Source organism: Polypterus senegalus, chromosome 9 (assembly GCF_016835505.1).
Source record: "Polypterus senegalus isolate Bchr_013 chromosome 9, ASM1683550v1, whole genome shotgun sequence".
NCBI lineage: Eukaryota > Metazoa > Chordata > Cladistia > Polypteriformes > Polypteridae > Polypterus > Polypterus senegalus.
The window spans coordinates 122,222,995-122,241,206 of record NC_053162.1 but is presented as its reverse complement, the minus strand read 5'-3'; the positions used below and the strand labels follow the sequence as shown (position 1 = coordinate 122,241,206).

The following is an 18,212-nucleotide window of genomic DNA, read 5'->3' as shown; positions in this document are numbered from 1 at the left end:
ATTTCAGCGAATACCAAGTGGTGGCAAAGGAAAAAATATACTATTTGTTTAATTAAACCGTGGTATAATCAACAAAAGGAAATTGTTTGAGTGACATAGCGTGTTGGAGAAACTTGAAAGCTCAGCTATCATTCGCAGTGAAAAGGCGAGTCGTAGCCTACCGTCTGAGTGTCATATGAAAGCTTTTTAGGGTACAGAGAAAAGAAAGGCACACAGTGGGGAAAAAAAGCACGAAATGTCAACTTCAATCTCGAAATTTCCACTTTAATCATGTAGTTTATTTTGTAATTAAAGTAGAACATCATAAACTTCATCTTAAAATCATTTAAGTTTCTCAAATCATATCGTAATTAAAGTAGCTTGATCTTCTATGTGCTCTATGTGTGTGAATCACTACTTGCTTTTTAAACCGGCTCTCTTCCTCCGACTGTACAGAATCCATTACATTCGTGATATTACAGCTCTCTGAATAACTAAAATACTGAGATATATACGTGATATCAATTTCATGATGATAAGAGTTAAAGCACGTTATTAAACATGGGTTTTACAGCGTAACGATTGTGCACTACCATCGATGAAATTATTTATTGCAGTAGTAATCAGGGGCAGCTCTAGGCTTGTGGTGGCCCTGGGCAGAAAAAGAATCGGTGGCTCCTTCACCCGCCAATGTCAATATGATATCTTAGGCACGGCGGATGGCCAAGTCTGTTGCGGACACTGCATAGACGCTTCGTGCTCATGACACAAGCATTTAACTTTTGTCGAAATTTGCCGCTGCGTTTTTAGCTGTGTTGTTATTTTCTCTTTCTGTTTTATATTCAATATATATTGGCGTAGGGCGGCACGGTGGCGCAGTGGTAGCGCTGCTGCCACGCAGTTATGAGACCCAGGTTCGCTTCCCGGTCCTCCCTGCGTGGAGTTTGCATGTTCTCCTCGTGTCTGCGTGGGTTTCCTCCGGGCGCTCCGGTTTCCTCCCACAATCCAAAGACATGCAGGTTAGGTGGATTGGCGATTCTAAATTGGCCCTAGTGTGTGCTTGGTGTGTTTGTGTGTGTCCTGCGGTGGGTTGGCACCCTGCCCAGGATTGGTTCCTGCCTTGTGCCCTGTGTTGGCTGGGATTGGCTCCAGCAGACCCCCGTGACCCTGTATTCGGATTCATCGGGTTAGAAAATGGATGGATTTCTCCAAGTAACCGATTGCCACACAATCAGCTCTGTAATAGATGTTAAGCCATCTGTAAACTTACAGCGCTGATTCTTTAAAAAGTTTAAGGAACATTGAAATATCTTCGTAGTACATGTTTAATTATTCTATCCTTCACGCCAGTCCCAGTGAAGAATATAGATTATTTACATGAAGTTAAAGTTTTACCTGTATAATATATTAAACATATTTTACTGCATTTCATCGTAAAAATGATATTGTCATCATATGTAAATAAGCGCTTTATAAAGTGGCTCAGGTTGTGCAATATTATAACTGTAGTGCAAGTTTACAGTGAGGTGATTGTACTTATAATACAAACAGTTCTAAAGGAGCACTTGATTGACTGTTTATAGTTCTTGGGATGAAACTGTTTCTGAACCGCAATGTCCGCACAGGAAAGGCTTTGAAACGTTTTGCCGTTGCTGAGGTAGCGTGTGCCTGATGCTGTATACCGATAATTCTCTTTCCGATCAGCTGCTGCTGTGATTCACACTCAGATACAGTGATATAAATACTCCGAGTGCTGCAGTGAGAGTAATATGGAAAAAGATGATCCGCTGTGGCAACTCCTAACGGGAGGAGCTGAAAGAAGAAGAAGAAGAAGAAGAAGAAGAAGGTGCAGTGAGAGTAATAACGCTAAAGCAGTTATGGTATTTGGAATACTATGGCTGTTCCCTGGACCATTATATTGTAACAAGTTAATTACAATCAGATGCATTACACTAATAAAAAATATGCGGTTAGTTTCAGTGTATTTATAAAGCCGCGTCAGGAAAATAATGAGTAACCACACAGGAACAGTAGCATTGCTTTGACGCTGGGTGCCGCCAGTATGCAAAACCGAGCGGAGAACTTGCGTACGACAAGGCATGAGGTACCGTGGAAACGTGCGTGGCTTTACGCCAAGTGTAGGTTTTATACATCGCGATTTGAACGTGGAAAAGTTCTTACGTAACATTTCTGTGCGTACGCACCGTTTATACATGAGGCACCTGGAGAGCCGCAGTGGCTGCAGGGTTTTGCTCCAACCCAGTTGCTTAATAAAGAGCACTTATTGCTAAAGTAACACTTCTGCTTCACTTTAAGACAAAATTAAGCAATAAGGGCTCAAAATCACTAAACAGCTATTTTAATTGCTCCTTATTATCAATAACATGCAAATGACAAGAGAGAGCAGCATTTCTCCATTTTGCTTATTTACATTTACACCTGTGTGTATTTATCTGCACTATTGGGTTTAATTAAATACTTGGAAGAAAAATGAAGAGAAAAAAGTGAAGGACTGAGAATTACTCGTCCATTTTAGCCTTCAAATCATTTGCATGATAGAAAGGGAAAGAAAATCTAGGATATGAGAATGACCTGACATAGCAGAGTTAATTTAATTTCATAGCTTGTTAGTGCTTTATTGGCAAGAATTGCTTTCTAATTAAGCAACCAGGTCAGAACAAAAACCTGCAGCCACTGCGGCTCTCCAGGGGCCTCATGTATAAATGAAAGGTGCGACAGAAATGTTGCGTAAGAACTTTTCCACGTTCAAATCGCGATGTATAAAACCTACACTTGGCGTAAAGCCACCATAACTGCTTTAGCGTTGTTACTCTCACGTCTCCTTCTTCTTCTTCTTCTTCTTCTTCTTTCAGCTCCTCCCGTTAGGAGTTGCCACAGCGGATCATCTTTTTCTATATTACTCTTACTGCACGACTCGGAGTATTTATATCACTGTATCTGAGTGTGAATCACAGCAGCAGCTGATCGGAAAGAGAATTATCGGTATACAGCTTTAAGGACACGCTGTCTCAGCCACTGCAAAACGTTTTAAAGTCTTTCCTGTACAGACCTCGCGGTTCAGAAACAGTTTAATCCCAAGAACTTTAAATGCACTCAATCAATTGCTCCTTGTAGAACTGTTTGTACTTATAAGTACAATCACCCCACTGTAAACTTGCACTACAGTTATAATATCTCACAACCTGAGCCACTTTATTCATTTAACGTTTCATGTTTCTCAAGTAAAGCTGTTTGCACATCTCCTCTTGTTGTGTTTCTTGACAGATCTAAGGAGTTTAAGGTTAAATAAATTCTGAATTCTAGGTGACTGGCTTGTCCCACTAAACTGAACTGGTGCATTCAAAGATGGGGTGGGAGCAGGGAGCTATGTTATTAAGTGATTTTTCTATTAATTTTTTACAAGGTTTTGGAATATTTTGCATGGATCTTTCATACCCATAGTGTTTTTACCACGTGGAATTTTGATTTAGTTTTTGATTTCAGCATTTGTAGTGTTGAAAATTATTTGTGCCATTGTCAAAGTCATTTTGTTTTCTCTAGAATTCATCCATTTTGTGAGTTCCGTCATTAAGATGTGTTATTTTTTTTCTTATTTTGTTATTTTGCGCTGTTATTGACACCATTTTGTTTTCTCTTGGAAATGGCCATTTTGAGAATACCATCATTAGGATGTAATTCCTGATTACCAGAGGCATGGCTTTAGAGCTTGCGACTTGTGAAGTTGTTAATGCAGCATGTTAACAGATCAGCTCTAGCATCCATGTCTTATTCAAGCTTTGTAGATAGAAACTGCCTTTCGTTAGTGACTCTCTGCTTAAAAGTTTTCCTGGTTACTGATCTTTGACTCTGTAATTTTGACTGTTTCTGATTCACATTTTGGTTACAACAGCTTTCGTCAGAATCTTTAAACCTGGGTTTATTAGAGAAACGTACATGTAGTATGCACATTCTAGCAGATTTGGAGTCTTTGAGAATTCAGAAATTGACACCAGGTGTAATGTTTAAGGTAGAGGCTTTCCTGTCCTTTTTGATGCAATCACAGTTTTAATATTAATGATCTTAATTGATTTTTTAAAAATAAATTCAATTATATTATTATTTGGTATTGCGGCTATGTATAAATTTAACATCATCTAAGATTCTGGAAAGTGTTAATGCTTTATCAGGCTTGCCCATACATGATTACTGAAGATGTGACATTGTTATTTTAATAAAGAAATGTTCAATTTCACATCATCATCATTACATTTTAATCAGTAAAACATTTGATATTTTATTTATTTCCCTATGTTCTATAACGTTTCTTCAATATGGTCTACAGAGAATATCCTCTGCTGAGAAGTTTAGTGGGTGAAATTGGTCATTTGTTTGAGAATAAAGGACACCCACCTGCTTGTTTAGCCAATTCTATAGGTGTGAATGAAGTGTGCAAAATTAGCAACAACATTATTGGAATATGTTGTATGTGTGTATTTTAAAACTAGTTCTTCCTTGGATCAGTTTGTAAAGAGTTACTGTAATGATTTGCTGCTCAAGCCATGAGACTTAAACCCAAAGGTACAACATAATGTCACTAATAGCTGACACCATCACACTAATTCTAAACATTATGATGGTAAATGTTTACCAAGCTTGCTTCTTCTAATGAAACACTGTAACTCACAATAACTTATCATGGCTAACATTCTTCAGTATCATTCTGGGAAAACAATATACTTTTATCACAACACCGACTCATCCGCCAATAAGTAGATTTCTGGTTCATTGCACTCTCAAATGATTAATGCTTTCTGAATCACACATACCAATCAGTTTCTCTTTCAAAAACAGTTTCATTTTTCATCTTTTAGATAAAGATTTTTCCATTCATTGTATTTTGTTGTATGGCACTGACACTGTGTTTTATGAAGCCGGCAACAAAATGGCATATAATATACTATCAACAAAACCTCAGGTGACAGGCTTCTTTTAAAATTGAATAAATACCACTTCCATTTGTCTGTTTCTTTCCACTGCCTTGTGTCACAGGCACTGAAGCTATACTTCTCTGTAGGTCTTCACAGCCATTTTATCCAATTGCAGTATTGAGAATCTGCTGATATAAATCAACATAAGGCAATATCTTTAAAGCAAAAGAAAGATTTCCGCCAATGTATACAACTCTGATATATGCAATTCATTACGAAAGTGTCAGGAAGTCACAGCACATTTGTGCAGATTCATCTCTTGGGCAATGAAGCCCAGTTTATAGAGGTTGTTTCTGAAACTGGCTTGCACCAATTCTTTGTTAGCTACCAGAGCAAAATACTGTACTATGTTTCTACTTATCTCAATTTTATGTCTGAATGGGTAAATGTGCACAAATGGAGATTAATTGCAGTCCATGCGATGATCATCTTAATCTGCACCCCAGAGCATTTAGATAATCTTATTCTGGAAGCAAATACCAACAAAGACATGATTTAGTCTAAGGGTAGTAGTACCCACTCTTTTTTTGTAAGTAAGATTCTCTGAGCTGCTCAGCTTACTGAACAAATGGTAAACGATATAGTAAAGAATTCACCAAAATAAATTGGAGAGAAGAAATCTTTATATTTTCTCAAAGATAGAAATGTTGATTGAGTGCACATCATTTTGATAGATGCAAATGGGAATTATACAGAATTTGTGGAATATTCAATACCCCAACTTCTCTGTCTATGCCACCAAGTTTACTTATATGGAAGAAAAGAGAATATTAATCTGACATAGCTCACAGATTCTAAGACAAGTGTAGTCATTTATGGATTTTCCCATTTTCTTCTCACCATTCATGTGATAGTTATTCACATGTTTAGTGTTCTTACCTACGAGTTCTCTGTGTTAGTCAAGTTAAGTACCACCTCTAAAATTTCTAATTGAACCAATAATGTAATTCCCTGAACTCTTTGTTCATGATCTTAATTTTCTGTACGGCTAGGAGATCTGTCAATGACCCTGTATTAACCAAAAATTCAGCTTTTGCATTTATACCATCTTCAGTACAATATATTGGGAAACGTCCTTAGATGCATGTTCTATTAAATATCTTCCTACTATTTATGATATGCTACCTTGATTCTTGGAGATCTCTGAGTCATACCATTCAGTGATGTATATTGATTCAAATTCATTGAAACAAAATGACAAATTAAAGTTTCACTCGACTCCCTTCATTATCCTTGATCGATGTGAAATACCTTTGAGTTTCATTTACATTTATAGTTGTTAACAGCAAGGACTGTTCTTGGGTGATTCCTAAATCCAAACAACCCCAAGGAAACCAGGAATACTTATTAGAAACAGACATAGTATAAATAAATAAGGAGGAAACAAATTACTATACAGTTCTGGCACACAGGACTAAGACATCAGGTGCCCCGTGCCCTTTATCATAACAGTATATTCACTATCATGCTTTTAACATTTATCCTGCACTTCTCTGAGTCAAGTCTGGCCTCTCTTCCCATTATTCAAGCTGTTACCAAACCTCTTTCTCCCAAACTGAAAGGTTTTGTGGCTATCTTATTCCAGCTAATCTAGCAAATTTAGCAGGCACATCAATAGTGGACACTTAAGATGTATGTATGTCATAGAAATGGACTAAAAAATATTTCACTTTGCCTAAATGAGTTTTCATATTTGTGTCATCTTTGTTCAAGTTAATAAATATCAGCTTCTAAGAAGTGAGGTCAAATGTACTCTTATCTTTTAAGTATCACTCTGGTTTTAATTTATAACACTAAAATTAGATGAAGCTGTCACAAATCACTTTTCTTCAGAGTCCTGTTTTATATCGCCAGTGGTTATACTTCTGTCTTGTCTTCCACCATGACTCCACTTTTTCTGATATGCAGATATATATTCATCCTTTATCATGCAGTATATATAAATAAACTAGAAATCACACACGATAATAAAAAACATAATTTTAATATCTCATCCCATCTCTTCATCTGAAACCACTTCTTGTGGTGAAGGTCATGGTTTCATTTGAGTATATATTTAAAAATAAGTACATGGCTTTTAAAAAGCTGATAAGAGGTGCATACATTTTCAAGCTGATTTGATGTCATTTGTATATAGAAACAACTGTCATGTATTTATGCTAAACACAGATATGAGTTGTGCAAGATGTGCTTCAAGGTTAGCATTGTCTACATTTTTCTTAAAGTGAAATGTACATCTGACTTCTGTGACTTTTTGAGCAAGGGTTCAAAGGTTCTGGTACCAGCCTGGCAGCCCCATTTAATACAACAAATTAAATAAGACAAAAACTAACAGAAGTGGCAGCTATCACTATTTCTTTTTATATTTAACAACTACAGACTTGTAGAGCTTCTTCCTGATTTTAAGTCGGACACCTAAGTAAACGTCTATTACTAGTTGTTGTGTGAATACATAGGAAGTGCCCCAGATGGGGTGGGGCCTTCATTTTGGAGTGGAGGCATGGTCAGAGATCCTCTGTGGCTTGGCCTTTGAAGTTGCAGAATAAAATAAAGAGGTTGTTAGTGAAAGCGCCCCCTCTCATCCTGTGGTGGATTTGTTTATCTTATCAGCGCCTAGTTGTGTCCTCCAAGCGAACATGTGTGAAAGATGCTAGGCTAAATTGTTACTCTAAACTGGCCCAATATTTGTTATTGTTGCTTGTGTGTGTCAATGAGGCCTGGCATGCAGGTGTAGGTCCTGTATGTGCCTAATTCTGCCTTGCTAAGGTACAGTTCCCTGGTAGTTTATAAAAGCAAGGCATGTTCTGAAAATTAAAAGATTGATAGTTGAGTGGCGTGCTTAATTGTCTTATTTACTTGAAAAGACTTTTATGAGGGCCTAGTTTTTTCCACCTAGGTCTGACTGCCTCTTTGTATTTTTTATTTTAGTTTAGGATCTGCATTTATTACCAGACAAGGTTTTTATAGAAAATGAATAGATGGACTTACATAAGCAATCAGACAAAATTCCTCCATTAGTTGTTTTGATTTTATTATTTAAATAAGTAAATTACTATATGATATTTTATATGGTAAAGACCAGAAGACTAAATAAGCATCATGATAATAATCTTTAAACGTGAATGTGAGTCACTATCGCAGTACCTAAAATTAAACATGTCAAATGGAACAAAAAGAAAACTGAGAGGGAGCTGGTAAATTACTGAAACAGAGACCTAGACCATGTGCCACAAATGAAGAGAACAAATGTACAGTTTACATTAACTGGATCTCATTAGCATTGTGCTTTATACTGCTTCTACCTAGAAGAAGTTGGCAGATTCATTGTCAGAATGACCAATCATCTGCAGTGTATTCTTTCACAAAGTAAAAGGTGTATATTAGGGAGTCCAAGCAAGTTAATATTGTAGATTATGTTGTACTAATGTGTTTCTTTTGTATAAAGTGAGAAGTACTTGTAGTTTTTGCAGGGTATACTTGAGACATGCCTCCATCTGCTGTTTATTATAAAGTGTTCCCTTTTTCCTGCTTCAGTCTTCACAGGGGATACATTTCCATCCAACTTCCCAAGAAAGTAATATAGCCTCAGCACCTAATGTAGCAGCTGAGTCCAACCACAATATTTATCACATGTAATAAACAAGACAAAACAGGTCAAGGTTTGGGGTTTTTGGCCCCGTATACTGTAAATCAAAGGTCCAAATGCTTTTCCAAGAAATCATATGACAAACAAGGGATCGGAAGACGGACAATTTAAAGAGCCAGACCCGGAAATTAGAAACTTGGAATGCTGGGAAGGCGTGATAGTGGATGGGTAGCAGGTGTCATTAGTGTGGGACCAGAGGGAAGAAAGGAACCCGGAAGTGTTGTTGTTTTGGTTGTCCAGGCAGGATTATGGCAGCGGCGCTTCATCTTTTCTACGGGAAGAGAGAGAGAGAGGTTAGTACCCCGCCATTGTCCCTTGGCATGACTTGGCGCGATGCATGTCGGGTCTTTAAGCTGCTTCCGATGTGCTCATGCATGACATGACCCCCCTTCAGCCCAGACCCATCAGGTCGGGTGGCCTGAACTGACAGGTCGTGAACCCAGGAAAGAGCATCAGCGTCGGCTTGGAGGTTACCCCAGCGATAAGTGACAGTAAACTTGTAGGGCTGCAAGTCCAAAAACCACCTAGTGACCCGAGGGTTTGAGTCCCTGTGGAGAGCCATCCACTGGAGAGCAGCATGGTCTGTCACCAGGGCGAATTCTCGACCCAATGGGTAGTACTGCAGGTATGTCACCGCCCACTTAATGGCCAGGGCTTCCCGCTCCACCACCGCATACCTGGTCTCCCGGTCCAACAGTTTCCGGCTGAGGTATATCACGGGGTGCTCGACACCATCGATGCTCTGGCTCAGCATGGCACCTAGGCCTGTGTCCGAAGCATCGTTCTGGAGGAGAAAATGAAGAGAAAAATCAGGTGTTCTCAAAACAGGTGCCGTCGTGAGGGCCATCTTCAAGTCACTGAATGCTCGCTCTGTCACGCTATTCCACACCACATGATAAGGGGCCCGTTTCTTTGTCAAATCTGTCAAGGGTGCAGCCCTCTCAGAAAAGCGAGGCACAAACCGGCGATAGTAACTCGCTAGTCCTAAGATAGCTTACACCTGCTTCTTGACTGAAGGCCAAGGCCATTCTAAGATGTCTTTGACTTTGGACCACTGTGGCTTCACCGTTCCCCCTCCAACCAGGTAGCCCAAGTTTTTGGCCTCGTTCAAGCCAAAAAAACACTTTTGCGGGTTGATTCAAAGCCCGGCTTTCACTAGCATCAGGAGAACAGCTTATAACTGCAATACATGTTCCTCCCAGGTGCCGGAAAAGATGACCACGTCATCCAGGTAGGCGGCACAATAGGACTCTATCTACCAGACGCTGGAAAGTCCCTGGTGCCCCGTGCAGTCCAAATGGAAGGACCTTGTATTGCCAGTGTTCACTAAGGGTGCTAAAGGCTGTTTTCTCTCTCGTAGATGCCGTTAAGGGAATTTGCCAGTATCTCTTTGTCATGTCAAAGTGTTTCGAGGAGCTCATCCACTCGGGGCATAGGATAGGCATCGAACTTGGAGACCTGATTAAAACGTCTAAAGTCATTGCAGAATCTCCAGGAGCTGTCCGGCTTAGTTACGAGGACGATAGGTCTAGACCAAGGGCTATGGCTTTCCTCGATGATGTCCATATCCAACATTCGTTGTACCTCTAGCTCCACCTCAGCACATTTCGCCTCCGGGAGACGATAGGGCCGTTCCCTGACTACCACCCCCGGGTCCGTCACAATGTCATGCTGAATCAGCATGGTCCAGCCTGGTGTTTCACTGACCACCTCTGGGACAGACCGGATTGCTCCCTCTAGCTCCTGTCGTTGGTGGGCTGTCAAATTGGAACTGAGGATAAGCTTGGATTTCATCAAGAAAAGGGAGAGGGATGGTTTGGAGGGGTGTGGCTCTTCCCTAACCCTCCAGGGTTCCAGAAGGTTCACGTGGTACACCCTCTCGCTCGGCCGACGATTTGGCTGGAGGACCAAATAGTCCACGAGCCCTTTCCTCTCTTTAACCTCGTAGGGGCCCTGCCAATGAGCCAGTAATTTGGAATGGGAAGTGGGCACAAGCACCATTACACAGTCTCCTGGCTGAAACTCACGTAGGGAGGAATTCCTATTATAATTCCGGGCCTGCGCTGCTTGAGCCCGAGACATGTGCTCCTTTAGGAGGGGCCGGATTTTCTCTAGTCTATCGCGTAACTACGCAATATGTTCTAGGATGTTGGTGGAGGGAAGGGACTCCCCTTCCCAGCCTTCTTTCAAGATATCCAATATGCCCCAGGGTTGGCATCCGTACAAGAGTTCAAAAGGGGAAAACCCTGTGGAGGCCTGTGGCACCTCCCGGTAGGAGAAAAGCACCAGCGGTAAAAGTTGGTCCCAGTTCGTACCGTCCGTGCTGACTACCTTGCGGAGCATCTGTTTCAGGGTCTGATTAAAGCACTCCACCAGCCCATCTGTCTGGGAATGGTACACTGACATCCATAGATGCTTAATATGGAGTAACTTGGCAACTTCCCTGAACGTATCTGAAGTAAAGGGCATCCCTTGGTCCGTAAGGACTTCTTTGGGTATGCCCACCTGGGAAAAAAGTGCTACTAGTTCCCGTGCGGTGTATTTTGAATTGGCAGCTCGCAGGGGAACTGCTTCAGGATATCAAGTTGCATAGTCGACCATCACCAGTATATATTTATGGCCTCGCGTCGAAGGCTCTAGGGGTCCTACTAGATCAACACCGATCCTTTCAAATGGCATGTCTATGATGGGAATCGGGACGAGAGGAGCGCGGCCCCTCTGAGGAATCTGATGCAGTTGACAGACTGGGCAAGACTGACAAAAGCGTGGGAGCTCCTCATTGATCCCGGGCCAGTAAAACCGGAGCTTCACTCTCACCAGCGTTTTTTCGGCCCCGAGGTGGGCGCCTAAGAGGTGTGCATGTGCTAGTTCACACACTTGCTGCCAGTAGTTCCACAGGACTAACAGCAACTTCCGCACCTCACCTTCGTGTTCCGCAACTTGATGCAACAATTCATTGTCTAAAACAAGGTAGGGTCCCGGTGGTGTGGAATCAGCTAACAATATGTCATTTGCGGACACAATAGCATTCCGGGCAAACTTCAGGGACTCATCGTTCCACTGTACTCTTTTAAAGTACGCTGATGTGAACCAAAACTGATTGTCCATGCCAGCGAGTGGATCAGGGATAGCCTCATCTCGACCCAGAACCCCCTCTTGTTGGACTTCTAGGGTGAGGTCCATAGCTGAAAAGGGCTCACCCGGCTCATCCACGTCATCACCAGTCGCCGAAGAGCATGGTGTGGGAGCAGCTGGGAGGGGCACTTACCCGTCCATAATCAGACCCAGCTTGGGTTTTGGAGTGGTAACAGTTCTACCGCATTTACTTTCTGACCAGTCTTGTCCCAGTATCACCAGGAAACGGGGCTCAGGCAGCACAGCGACAAGCATCTCCCTAGGCTCCCTCTCCCAAGTTATGAAGCACCTTGCAGACTTGTATGACCTGGTCTTCCCATGTATACAAGTAACTCTCGTGTTTGGAGCTTTCCACTGTTGCGGTAAAACGTAACAGTGAGCAACAATGGTAATGTTACTCCTGGAATCGGATAACGCCACCACTGAATGCCCATTTATTAACACCACTCCCATATTATTAATCGCCAAGGTATTAGTCAGAGCCCAATACCTCTCGCCCTTGGCCCAGCTGCAGTCCATCAGTTCCTGGTTGATATGCCCCACCTCACCATACTTGGAACAGCGCAGCAGGGCGGGCACCCTGTCCCTTGGTTTAGCCAGAGCCTTTTAGCATGGCAGTTGGGCTCCGAGGTGACCACCCGTCCCTGTCGGACCCCGCGAGCTGGTTTCTCAGACTCCCCGAGTTGGTTCACCACCAGCTGTTGCTCGAGTACCTCCAAAAGGCCATCCATGTCCTTAAACGGATGCCTCCGGACCTGCTGGGCGAGGTAGTCCGGCTTAGCATGTATAAATGCTTCGCACACGACCTGCTCAACTACCTGGCGAGCCTGATTAATGTCTGGCCGTAGCCAGTGACTGTTCTTGCCCCAGAACTCAAAGGCCTTTGCCCTAGCCAGGCCACTGGGGTTGAATTTCCAGTGCCGCCATTCCCTCGCCTGCTGGCTGGAGGTTACACCATAATGTTTATAGATCTCAGCCTTAAGGAGGTTGTATTGGGCGGCTACCCCCTCGGGAAAGTCATGATAGGCTTGTTGCACTGGGCCCTTCAAGTAGGTGGCCAGAATGGACGCCCACTCCAACCGTGGCCACGATTTTCGAGAGGTAGGATTCTATGTCATCCGCCTCTGAGAGAGGAATGATAGGAGGAGGTGGAGGTCGTGCGGGCTCTGGCTTTACCATCTCCGTTGCTGCCAGCCATCTCTTTGTCTCCGCGAGCTCCACCTTTGTGGCCGGCCTGGTCCACCTGGACCGCCTGGAGCTCGTTGGCCATAGTGGTTAGGACCATGTTCAGATCCTGCCCTTCTGACTTTGTTTCTCAGGCTGTATCCTGCCGGCTACGCCACTGTAATAAACAAGACAAAACAGGTCAAGGTTTGGGTTTTTAGCCCCGTACTCTGTAAATCAAAGGTCCAAATGCTTTTCCAAGAAATCATAAGATAAACAAGGGATGGGAGGACAGACAATTTAAAGAGCTGGACTGGAAATTAGAAATGTGGAATGCTGGGAAGGCGTGGTGGTGGATGGGTAGCGGACGTCATCAGTGTGGGACCAGAGGGAAGAAAGGAACCCAGAAGTGTTGTTGTTTTGGTTTTCCGGGCAGGATTATGGTGGCGGCGCTTCGTCTTTTCTACGGGAAGAGAGAGAGAGAGAGATTAGTACCCCACCATTGTCCCCTGGCACGACTTGTCGTGATGTGCGTCGAGTCTTTAAGCTGCTCTCGATGCGCTCATGCATGACACATGAAACGAATTAACACAAGCTGAGGTCCATTTTCTTTCTGCAATTTATAAGGTTACTCAGTCCACAGCAGCAAGCATTGTGCTTCAGATAGTTCTATACTCTACCCAGTTAATCAGTACAATAGGTAATAAATCAAGACAATCACACATTGAAAAGGCAACTCTACAAAGACCTAAAATAGAAAGTTGCATGGCACTACCTAACTTTATTACTGAGTGGCAAATATACAAGCTAATAAGACCTGGAAATTGACACAAATTGATGAATATACACAAGCCTGGTCCGCAATAGAAATAAAATCTTGCTGTACTTCTTTATATATCCTGCTTTGTGCCCCAGTAAATACAAATTATCTTCAGTATATCAATAATCCACTTGTCCATCAATCACTCAGAATATGGAACCAATGCAGGAAGCACTTCAAGGTTAATCACCTTTTTCCACCCTCTCAAGCCTACACAGTATTTAATGTTTGGAAAACATTCTGGATTAAAACTCTTAGAGAATTGTATATAGATAAGGTCTTTGCATTTCATTAACAATTACAATTCAAATTTAGCACCCTATCAACACAATTTTTCCACTACTTTCAAATGTGAAACTTTGCTAAAAGGAACCCGCCCAATTTCATTCCAGAAGAAATGATGATCAGTCTCAATAATATATAAAAAAAAATTAAAATCTCTCCCTTGCAAAGGTCCTAGGTACAGTAGGGAAAAAGATCTATCACTTAATATCTCAGAAAAGGAGAGGAAAGCAGTCATGCATAGAATGTAGTCTAGCTCAAAATACACAAAGTAATCTTTTAACTTAAAATCTTTTATCAATCATATTTATCGTGTTTAAAATTGTCCAAAATGTATTGAGAGCAATATTCAACACGCAAACGTTGCAATCTAGCTCCAGCCTAATTGGGCCAAATATTTTGGAAGTGCACCAAATTAACTTCATTTTGGAGAAAAATCATTAAATGCCTATCAGACAGCCTTGGTGTCACAATCGCAATCATTCCTAACCCAGTAACCCATTAACAGCTGTATTTGGTGTACTCCCAGATGGGTTTAAAGTGGAGAAGGACAAATTGATTGTAATTGCCTATACCACACCACTAGCACAGAGACTTATATTGATACTTAAAAGTATCTGATATTTAATTCATTTCATACAGTTTAATGATAAGTGATGAGTTTCATTAATGTTATGCTGTATAGTTTATTAAAGAAGGCGGTGCACAGGAGCAGCAAGAGATTTTGAAAGCTCTTTTCCTGCATGCCTGTTGGTGAATTAATATGTGCAGCTTCATCTAGTTTTCCTATAATTCACAGCAATTTCTTTTTTTTTTTTTTGTCACTCCTCTTACAGCTTGTTTTGTAGTTCAGCACTTTGTGATCAAGGAGAAGCATGACCTAAGAAAGCATATGACATATGGGTTGAAGGCTGTTTTGTATGTAGGTGTGGGAGTTGAAAAGAAGCACAGGTTTTAGTTAAACATTACTTTATAGATGAAATGTTTCTGTCTGGCAGGTATGCTTTTGTTAATACTTCAGCTGGGTATCTGTTTCTGTTCCAGTCTCAAAAGATATATAGGCATTTTATCCTTGAAGAGCGGGGTATCTACTTTTATAGAGATTTCAAACTAAAGTATTATATTCTGTTAGGTGTGGAAGATAGGGGGCACAATTCAGCAGTTCCCAAAACAGCAAAAAATGGACACACAGTCATACACCTGCATCTTTACTTTTCATTATCTGTTAAAATTGCATTAATTAAATACATTTTTGAAATATGCTGCTTCAGTGTGTGTCTGAAAATGTGAGGCTGGAATTCACACCTCAATATTCTAATGTATTCTGAGAAGCAAGGTTAACTCTTCCTTTTTTCAAAGGAAATACAAAATGTTTTTTTTTTTGTTTTACCAGCATCCTGTTATTTCTGTCCCCCTCATTTTATTTATCATGTTTTTTTTTAATTGCAACACTTCTTGTATTTAATCAATTTGTTTCTTTTTGGTTTTCATTTCTGTATGTCAGTTTTGTATTGCATTCTCATAATCAGAATGCTTCTGTTCATTTCATTTGTGAAACCTTCACAGCAGACTGATGGTTACCTGATCTGATTCAATCAGTGTGGAGACTGTAGCATGTAATAATCTGAGCAAGCCCATTTTTCATATTAAATGTAAAATAACATGCAAAGTTCCTTATTGTTGTGGGTTGTTTGCAGTAAAACCTTTTTAAATCCCAGTCCAGTGAGCTTCAAGCCAAATGTACTAATACACTGGGTGTATTAAAAATACTAAACAAAATACTGATGTTGCAAACATTTTTTTTTGTAATACACAATACAAATAAGTGAACATTACTTTAAAAATTTATAAAATTAACTACCCTGGGGTATACACTAACCACATGTGTATTTTAACAGATAGATAATAAAGAAAAGTTTACAAGTTTAAATGATTTTTTTTCAATGTGCAGTATATTGCTATTGTAAATTCAAACATAAAATTCATTGTGTTAAATGAAAGACAGAGATTATAATTAAACAATTCAATGTAATAAACACTTATATGAACAGTCATTTGGCTAAATTCACATTCACAATTTGCAATGCATTGCAGGAAAATTCCTCAAATATCCACAAAATTAATTAATTGTTCCTTTTGATAAGCAAATGTCACGTGGAAAAAATGAAAGCAATTCGGTTTAGATTTTTTCAACGATTGCAAACATGGAGACTTGCTTGTAAAAGTTTTTTTTTTTTTAGCAACAAATCCTTTTTAAAATTTGAAGTTTGACCTCATCAATCCTACTGATTATTGCAATGTATTCATAAGCAGACCACTTTTGGATTTTATCTTCTTGAGACTTGTTTCACGAACAGTGGGAACAGGATATTTATAAAATCAGTTGGTACTTGCTGAGAGCTGAAGTCCTGGAGAGAATTTGCTTTATAACTCCCTAAAATGAGTTGCCTTAAATACTGTCCTTTGATACTGCTTATTTTCCCTAGTGCTAGACAATCTGATTAAAGAGTGGGAAATCTTTTGAGGCAACTCAGGCCCCTTCTTCAGGCAAGATGTAAACCTTAAGAAGGGGACTGAGCTCCCTCGAAAGCTTGCATATTGTAATCTTTTTAGTTAGCCAATAAAAGCTGTTATTTTGCTTGACTTCTCACTACATTCATAATGGCTAACATGGTACATCACCCTAGTACTGAAGTAGTAAAGAAGCTACAATAGCACTGATATTGAGTCATTCTAAACTATTTTAACTACTTGATATTTGGAGTTTTTAATTTGTTTTAGTATTTATAAAATAGATCATTATCTTCATTAGTTTTTAAATGTCTGCTGGTGCTTTACCATTGTCATTTAATCTGCTTTCTAATATGTCTTTAATATCAGAAGACCTTGATTTGTCAAAAAGCACAACACATGTGGTTTGGCAAACAAAGTCTAACAGCTTCTCCCGCATGCAAGACAGAATGTGCTAGGAGGAAAAAAAAAACTGCTCAATGTTAGCTGCATTTTCCCCTGCTTTGCTCACAGATTTTTTTCTTTGAAGAATAAGGTTTCAGCTTAGAGAATTTGCTAAAAAATAAACTGACCTTTTTGATTTTTGCTGCATTTCAGTGTTACATCTGTCTCACTGAAGACAAGCTGCTGATAAACATGTTATCAAGTCCTTTTTAAATTTAAATAAATTTGATCTGAAACAATGAACTGTGCTTGTGTGTATAATTTGTGGCAGGGTTAGCTAATTATCCAAATGACATGTTCATCTATGTTTAGAGCTTGTTTTTCACTCCAGGGCCATTGTTTTATTGGACATTATAGCCAAGCCACTTTTCTTGATGGGGACAGTCATTAATTACATTTTCTCATGAATGAGTCAAGTTGCACATTAACTGTGCTTTAATCACTGTGAAGGATGTGAAAGGATTCCAAGCATAATTTTTTGTCATCCAGTTATTGGGGCAACCTCTAACAGAAAAATAGTGCTTATTTTTTGTCAGTTCATTGCATGCTGCTGAAAAGATAATTTTGTATTTCACTTTTTTACAGTATGTGTGTTGGTTCCAGGTGTGCATAAGGAACAGTAAATGCAGCCTATATGTTGGCACTTTACTATTTTGTATCGATATTTTTGTCCCATGATCTTTCTGCTCAGTGTCTAGTCTTTTCTTATATTGAAATTATTCTCTCTATTTCTAGAATATAACCTAATCGAGGTACAGCCATGCAGGAACCAGACTCAGAGAAAATGTGACTGCAAGCCGGGGTATATTTGTACCTATTTAATGTCTTCTACTTGCCTTACCTGCACTCCCATCGTCATCCCAGGTAAGGAATAAGGTTTCCTTGAGAGACAAATATCTCTAAAACTAGAACTGGAAAGAATGGTTCTTATTAATATGGGTAAACCAAAAAATACATACACACAAACAGATTCAACACAGACTGACCAAATCATATGTACCCTGAAACTTATACCTGGAGGAAGTGAACACAGAGGCACATTAACACTTCTTAAAGAAAGGCAGTTGGATAAGAAAGAATTTTGACAGATCAGGTGAGTGCAAACATGTTGCTTCTGGCAGGGGTTTGTGGTTTATGACACACTGTAAGATGCACAGCAAAGAAACTGTGATTAACTCAATCTGACAGTAATTTCCCAAATTAAAAGAGTGAAGGGGAGTGGGCTATCTAATAAATCTCACTT

At 40.2% G+C, this 18,212-nt stretch overlaps 1 protein-coding gene across 1 annotated transcript in view; it reads left to right on the top strand.

The window, feature by feature from the left end:
• Positions 1-17,980, top strand: part of LOC120534988 (tumor necrosis factor receptor superfamily member 1B-like) — a 48,694-nt gene extending 30,714 nt beyond the window's left edge. The window contains exon 4 of the mRNA XM_039762488.1: positions 17,705-17,980. Within this exon, the coding sequence (XP_039618422.1) occupies positions 17,705-17,844 (140 nt within the window). The 3' untranslated portion in view covers positions 17,845-17,980. The remainder of the gene's footprint in view (positions 1-17,704) is intronic.
• The last annotated feature ends 232 nt before the right edge of the window (positions 17,981-18,212 follow it).